Source organism: Pelodiscus sinensis, chromosome 30, assembly GCF_052426305.1.
Source record: "Pelodiscus sinensis isolate ZL-2025 chromosome 30, ASM5242630v1, whole genome shotgun sequence".
NCBI classification, from domain to species: domain Eukaryota; kingdom Metazoa; phylum Chordata; order Testudines; family Trionychidae; genus Pelodiscus; species Pelodiscus sinensis.
This window is the reverse complement of record NC_143081.1, coordinates 13,229,295-13,236,501: the sequence shown is the minus strand read 5'-3', so window position 1 is coordinate 13,236,501 and position 7,207 is coordinate 13,229,295. Positions and strand designations below refer to the sequence as shown.

The window sequence follows — 7,207 nt, the reverse complement described above, 5'->3', positions numbered from 1 at the left end:
ATTATACACCCTCTCCTGCTGCCGGCTCATTACAACTGCAGCAAACAGGAGCATGGAACATGCACACAGCACAGTCAGCCAGACAGCCAGCAGTTCCAGCAGACAAAGCAGAGAAAGGGAGAGCAGGGGAAACAGAAGCACCGGGAAGGCAAGTGACAAGCCCAAGATAACCCCAGTGAGTGACAGAGCCAAGAATAGAATCTACGTCTCCCAAAAGCTACTGGTGCACACAAGCCGGACGTGGCCTAGGCAATGACACAGCAGAGGGGGCAGAGTTACTCGGCGTGGGAAATGGCATTTGGGGTCATAAATCACTGAGGAGGCAGCAGGATGTCTATGCGGTGCTGCAGTGGGATCAAGATGCCACGATTTTCAGGCATTTTAGTTTCATGCCCGTGTCCACAGCCTGCAGCTCGTAGCCAGAGGGGATCCGTCTTGGCTACAGCTGCGGCGTTGGGATTGAGCTTTGCTCTGCCCTTCACACGGCATTTTATCCAGCCCCATCCTGATCCCAATCTTCAGATGGTGCAAACGGACACAGCTCCAGAGCCAGGCAGAGTGACACCCATGCGGTAACTCACCATCCCTAGTGAGTAGCTAGGATGGCGCTGGGCATGCTGGACACCCAGGGTATGTCTACACTACATCCCTCTGTCGGCAGAGGGATGCAGATGAGGCAGGTCAACATTGCAAATGAGGCAGAGATTTAAATATCCCGTGTCTAATTTGCATAAAAATGGCCGCCACATTTTGCTGACAAAAAGCAGGAGCTCTTCTTCCAGGAGGCATAAGGGATCTGTCGAAAAAGGCTTTCTTTCTCCACAGATCCCTCTCTAGACTGCTGCTTTTCCCTGAAGAAGAGCTGAGTCAGCAAAACACGGGGGCAATTTTAACGCAAATTAGGCACGGGATATTTAAATCCCTGCCTCATTTGCAATGTTGACCTGCCTCATCTGCATCCCTCTGCCGACAGAGGATGTAGTCTAGACATGCCCCCATAGCATGAGAGATTTCCAAATGCAATCGGGCCATTCCATGTATCACTCTAATCCTCACCCATCTGGGGCCTTCCCTCCACAGCCAGCACCCTGTGAACTGAGGAAGAAAATGTCCAACCGAAGCACCGTGACTGAGTTCCTGCTCCGGGGATTCTCTGACGTTCGGGAGCTGCAGATTTTGCACTTTGTGGTGTTTCTGGCTATTTATCTGGTAGCCCTAATGGGGAATCTTCTCATCATCTCAGCCATCATCCTCGACCACCGTCTTCACACCCCCATGTACTTCTTCCTGTGGAACCTCTCCGTCTTAGACCTCGGCTCCATCTCCGTCACCGTCCCCAAATCCATGGTCAACTCCCTCCTGGACATCAGGGTGATTTCGTACCCGGCCTGTGTCATCCAAGTCTTTCTCTTTGTCGTCTTCAGTTCAATTGATTTTGCCCTTCTCACCATCATGGCCTACGACCGATACGTCGCCATCTGCCAGCCACTGCACTATGAGAGAGTGATGAACAGGAGAGCCTGTGTCCAAATGGCCACCAGTGCCTGGATCACTGCTATGGTTTACTCTGCCCTGCACACTGAGAGCACCTTCAGGTTACCCTTCTGCCAATCCAATGTCCTCAACCAATTCTTCTGTGAAATCCACCAGCTCCTCAAGCTGGCCTGCTCTGACTCCTATCACAGTGAACTTGGGCTTCTTGCCGTCAGTGCCTTTTTAGTGTTGAATTGCTTTGCTTTTATCATGGTGTCGTATGTGCAGATCTTCAGAGCGGTGCTGAGAATCCCCTCGGAGCAGGGCCGGCACAAAGCCTTCTCCACCTGCCTCCCCCACCTCACTGTAGTCTCTTTGTTCCTTTCCACTGTCTTATTTGAGCACCTGAAACCCACCTCCAGCTCAGCATCAAATCTAGATCTCCTGGTGGGTGTTCTCTACGCCGTGGTGCCTCCCATGCTGAATCCGGTCATCTACAGCCTGAGGAACAAGGAGCTCAAAGCTGCCTTAAAGAAACTGATTGTGTCCATTTTATTCTCCAAAAACTAAAATATGCATCATTGCTCCTTGACTGTGATTTCATTCAGAATTGTCCTACTATTGTAACTTTCTTTTTCCTCTCCGGGTTACTGGGGAGCAGGTCACACTCACAGGTGTGCCTGGGTGCCTGATGTCTTAACCCAAAAGTGATCCTGAGCTCCCCAGTGGTGATGGTGTTTAGTTGGGGAAAGCACTGTCCACCCCCTTGCTGCAGTCCCTTGCTGGCAATGAATGTAAAGTGGTGGTGCTTCCACCTGCCTGGCCTTGTACACACACTGGTGCCTTGAGAGCCTCCAGGAATATACTCATTCCAACATAAAGCTGGATCTAATTCCAGAACAACTACAAATCATAGACATCTAATAGAATACTTTAAAAGAAACCATCTTTACTTAACTTAATCAAACCCGAGGTGTCCATGGTCATCATGTTAGGACTGTAGTACAGTTTTGTGAAATTGTTTAGGTGAAACCAGTTGTTGCTTTGTGTATTGCCTGGGCTGTTTAGTGATTCTATACAAAAGGCCATCGTCCAGAGGAAGTCGATCCCATTCCCTCATTAGGAGTGGAATATTAGGGTGTGTGTTTCTATTCACGGCAGCTGGATTCCCCTTATCAACTGACAACCAGATCTCTCCAATAAAGGCATCATTCTGTTGTGCAGCCTGAAGTTCAGAACGAGTCAAATGGGGAAGATGGGGAGTATCCAAAGAAGCATCTTTGCAGTATGCTTGAGGAACAGTATGGGCTGACACAACCACAAGATCTACAAAGCGAGCAGGTGGCATGTTAGTCGGCTTCCCATAAACTGTAGAAACATGATACAAAGCTTGAACCCCAGGGGCAGATACCTCTTCCCACTCATCTTCAGGAGCTGAGATACTATGTGCTCATCTAGATAATGCATCAGCATCTATGTTCTTGCTTCCTGGGCGGTACTTTAGGCTGAAGTTGTATGTGGACAATGCTGCTAACCACTGGTGACCAGTAGCATCCAATTTGGCGGATGTCAAAATATATGTTAATGGATTGTTATCCATGCGAACCTCAAATCGTGCTCCATACAGATTATCATGCAACTTATCTACTACAGCCCACTTTAAAGCCAGAAATTCAAGTTTGTGCACAGGGTAGTTTCTTTCAGAGGGTGACAAACTTCGACTGATGAAAGCTACTGGCCTCAATCCCTCAGGGTATTCTTGATATAATACCCCTCCTAAGCCATCCATACTGGCATCCACATGCAGAATATACGGCTTTTGAGGATCAGCAAATGCTAATACAGGAGCTTTGGAGAAGCATTCCTTAATATTCTGAAAAGCCTCTTCACAGTGTTCATTCCATCGGTCCCCAAAGGGCTCAGAAGGTTGGAAATAGGTTTTATCTGTTGGAATATCTTTAGGTCTCGAGCCATTTTTGTGAGGTGGTGGAGGGTAGCCTTGCAACAACTCATTTAGTGGTCTTGTCAATCTGGAGTATCCCTTCACAAAACGCCTATAATAGCCACAGAATCCCAAAAATAAACATAGGGCAGTTAAATTCTGAGGCCTGGTCCAACTGGAAACAGCCTCAATTTTTGATGGGTCCGTGGCAATACCTTGCTCTGACACTATGTGTCCCACATAAGAGACTGAAGGGTGGCAGAATTTACACTTATCCAAGGATAGTTTCAAGCCTTCTTCTTTCAAACGATTAAGGATTTTAAGCAGCCGCTCTTCAGGTTCTTCAAGAGTTCGCCCAAAAACAATTAGGTCATCCAAGTAAACGAGAACTTCCATAAGATTCATGTCCCCAACTGTTCGCTCCATTAATCTTTGAAAGGTGGCGGGAGCTCCACAAATGCCTTGGGGCATTCTCTCAAACTGATAAAATCCAAGTGAGCAGATAAAAGCAGTTTTCTCTTTATCCGCCTTATTCATGGGTATTTGGTAAAAACCACTGCAAAGGTCTAATACAGTAAACCACTTACTCCCATGTAAGCCGTTAAGGACATCCTCATTCCGCGGCATTGTATATTGGTCAGGGACAGTGCGTTTATTGAGAGTTCTATAGTCTACACACATTCTGACAGACCCATTTTTCTTTCTCACCACGACAATTGGAGAAGCATATGGGCTTCGTGACTCAGAAATTATTCCAGTAGCCATCAAATCATGTATGTGGCGCTGAACATCTTCCATATCAGATGGAGCCAGGCGACGAGATCATTCTCGAAAAGGTCGAGAGTCATTTAGATGGATCTCATGCTAAGTACTTTTTGCACAGCCCACATCCCATTTATGTTGGGAGAAAACATCAGCATGCTCTAACATTTTCTTGCAGAGACGCTGTTTCCATTCCTCAGGAATAGGGGCATCTCCAAAATCAAAGCAATCTGTTGTCAAGTCCTTAGTGTTGTTCTTGACAGCTACTGCATGCATCCGAGGTTCTACATGAACTGGGAACAATTGAGCAATTCTTGTCCCACGTCGAATGATCACCTATTGAGCAGATACATTTCTAACAGTAACTGTGACTCTCCTAGAAGACACAACTCTAGTGGCTTGCACCTCAGGTCGTACCATAAATCCTCCAGGTGTAGTCACTTCTTCCGATGTATCCACTAATAACAATTTATCTGTAGGCTGAATAGAAAACTTTGGGATACCGGTGACTTGACAGGCACTGTCAGGTGGTATGTGTAATGTTCTTTTCTGTGTGTACCATACATTGCCATACCTGGTAGAATCCTTATCAGAAACAGAGAGAGACTTTCTGTGGAAACCTGTATAGGCCTCCCAGATCTTAGGGTGAATAGGCAAGGTACTGATGCATCCTTCCCCAACAATGTCTTTGCATAGTTTAAAAAAAATCGCTGGACCAGACTACTATTGGTGCCAACCAATACTGCAACATTACTTTTAACACAAGGATCCGGGCACACTAGAACTATCCAGCTTCTCAGGAACTCCCATGATGGATGGTGGGAACTCAATTTGAAGGGATAAGTACCCCTCCTATGGGTATTTTTGATTACTCAACCCCCAGATTTCCAAATTGTCCAAGGGGTGAATAGGCAAATGGCGAAGGTACATATTGTAAAATGTCTTGTACAAAATGGTGACTTGTGAACCACTGTCCAGGAAAGCATGAGTATAAATGCCTTCTATTTCAACAGGCACAACCGGAGCTGGGCCTACCAATCCACGGGGCAAATCGTTACAGGTATTTGCACCCTGTTGGTAGCACTTAGTGGAGCTTATCTTCCTCGAAGCACCAGTTCGCTCCTTCACTGGGCTTCTCTGAAGTTTCCCAAATTCTTGCTTGCTTGGATGAGCTTGCGGTTAACTTTCCATACATCCTCTTCTGCAACACAGTCTCGTTTCGTGTGACCATTCTCCCCACACTTGTAGCAGATGATGTCACTCCTACCCTTTGTTTCAACAGAAACTCTTGATTTTTGAGTAGTAGCACCAGACACTGCGTCATGGCTTCTCACAGGGGCACTCCCCCGTTGGACATGAGAAGGTCTTTCAGGCTTTTCCACTCTAGTATTCAGCTGAAGTAGCTGATTAACTTGCTCAGTCAGACTCCACAGAGCTTCCTTGAGATCAGCTATTGCGCTAGAAGGAGCAACAGAGGTGACAGTGCATGCTGAAGCCATGGGAATGTGACGAGCTTCACGAGCAACCAGTCGATCCTCCTCTTCCCTGATATCCCGTACCAGTTTGGAGAAGGAGGGAGGATTTTGGTGTGAGTCAGAAAGCTGCAGCTTCAGGGCTATTCGGTTGCCAGAACAAGCACCCTTCAGTATTTGTTCCATTCTCACTTGATCCAAGCGGCTGGCAAGTATCCCCTTCTTTACCAGTACCTTATATAGGAGCTTCTCTAGACGGCATACATACTGTGACAGTTTCTCACCCTCTTCTTGATAGGTGGTGCGAAAACGCAGATACAAATCTTCTTCACTCTCAGTAGTCCCATAAATATCATCCAAAGCATGGAGATACTCCATAGCACCAGCAGAGGGTTTACTCGTCCGTAAGGATCTAATGACATCAGACGCTGGTCCTCTCAGACTTTCACCTAATCGTTGCCGTTTCATAGTATCTGAGCACTGCCTTCCTCCATCATCTGGACAGCTTGGTCCATCCAAGATTCAAAGTCATCCTCTCCAACAGGGGTAGGCTGAATCCCAGAGAAAAATCTCAGCTTCGGATATCCAACTCCTTCATAGGAGGGAGGGGTATATCGTTCCATCGTTTGTCCTAAAGCAGCTATCAGACCTTCATTTGTGACAGCTGAGGGCATAGATGCTGGAGTAACAATGGTCCTCACATCTTCCACTGACTTTCCCTCTTTTTGCAGAAAAACATTCAATTTAGCTTCAAAGTCAGAGCTCACAGCTTCAGTGGTCTCCTCCTCTGGGACATTCCCAGGCAGAAACACAGGTCAGGGGGTACACACCCACAATACCAGCTTCCGGGGGTACACACCGTGGGTCAAGATCAGCAGCTGCTCTCACCAGTACTGACAGAGTCTGGGTGTTAGAGTCACCTCGGCGGCCATAGATTGTGGTTTTACCAAAGATTTTTACAGTTCCTAATGCCTGGTAGATAATAGCATGCTCAGTGTCTATAGGCACTTTACCCAGAATAAGCGCTCGGCTGGGTGGCACTCCTACATCACTACACCAGGATAGTAACTTAAGGGCTTCCATGATGTACCCAATAACAGATTTAGTAACACAAACCAAGGTTTTAAATACCAGCAGATCTCAGAAAACAACCATAACTCCAGCACCAGTAAAGAAAGCAGGGACAATTTTTCTTGCAGTAAAAATTAGAGGTGGTAAAGGAGATGTCAGCGGTGCCTCCAAAATGTAACCCCCTTTTTCCTCCCCGGGTTACTGGGGAGCAGGTCACACTCACAGGTGTGCCTGGGCGCCTGGTGTTTTAACCCAAAAGAGATCCTGAGCACCCCAGTGGTGATGGGGTTTAGTGGGGAAAGCCCTGTCCACCCCCTTGCTGCAGTCCCTTGCTGGCAATGAATGTAAAGTGGCGGTGCCTCCACCTGGCTGGCCTTGAACACACACTGGTGCCTTGTGAGCCTCCAGGAATATCCTCATTCCCACATAAAGCTGGATCTAATTCCAGAACAACTACAAATCATAGACATCTAATGGAACACTTTAA

General features: G+C 47.1%; 3 protein-coding genes across 3 annotated transcripts; 1 reads left to right on the top strand and 2 right to left on the bottom strand.

The window, feature by feature from the left end:
• Positions 1 to 1,086: 1,086 nt before the first annotated feature.
• LOC149521253 (olfactory receptor 14C36-like) lies at positions 1,087 to 2,043 on the top strand. Its single transcript, XM_089774440.1, has one exon. It carries the CDS (start codon positions 1,108 to 1,110, stop codon positions 2,041 to 2,043), a length of 936 nt encoding a protein of 311 aa, XP_089630566.1. The 5' UTR covers positions 1,087 to 1,107.
• Positions 2,044 to 5,301: 3,258 nt separating this feature from the next.
• Positions 5,302 to 6,117, bottom strand: LOC149521252 (paraneoplastic antigen Ma1 homolog). Its single transcript, XM_089774406.1, has one exon. The coding sequence runs from the start codon at positions 6,115 to 6,117 to the stop codon at positions 5,302 to 5,304; it is 816 nt and encodes a 271-aa protein (XP_089630532.1).
• On the bottom strand, positions 6,114 to 6,732 carry LOC149521251 (paraneoplastic antigen Ma2-like). Its single transcript, XM_089774405.1, has 2 exons — positions 6,570 to 6,732; positions 6,114 to 6,436 (listed from the first exon to the last, which is right to left on the bottom strand). Exons 1-2 carry the CDS (start codon positions 6,730 to 6,732, stop codon positions 6,114 to 6,116), a joined length of 486 nt encoding a protein of 161 aa, XP_089630531.1.
• Positions 6,733 to 7,207: the final 475 nt, after the last annotated feature.

What these genes read in the sequence shown, in the direction of transcription:
- LOC149521253 (XM_089774440.1), top strand. Translation starts at nt 1,108, where the DNA reads ATGTCCAACCGAAGCACCGTGACTGAGTTCCTGCTCCGGGGATTCTCT.
- LOC149521252 (XM_089774406.1), bottom strand. Translation starts at nt 6,117, where the DNA reads ATGAAACGGCAACGATTAGGTGAAAGTCTGAGAGGACCAGCGTCTGAT.
- LOC149521251 (XM_089774405.1), bottom strand. Translation starts at nt 6,732, where the DNA reads ATGGAAGCCCTTAAGTTACTATCCTGGTGTAGTGATGTAGGAGTGCCA. An exon ending in CACAATCTATGGCCGCCGAG is followed by an intron (nt 6,437 to 6,569) that starts GTGACTCTAACA and finishes GGAATGTCCCAG; the next exon opens with AGGAGGAGACCACTGAAGCT.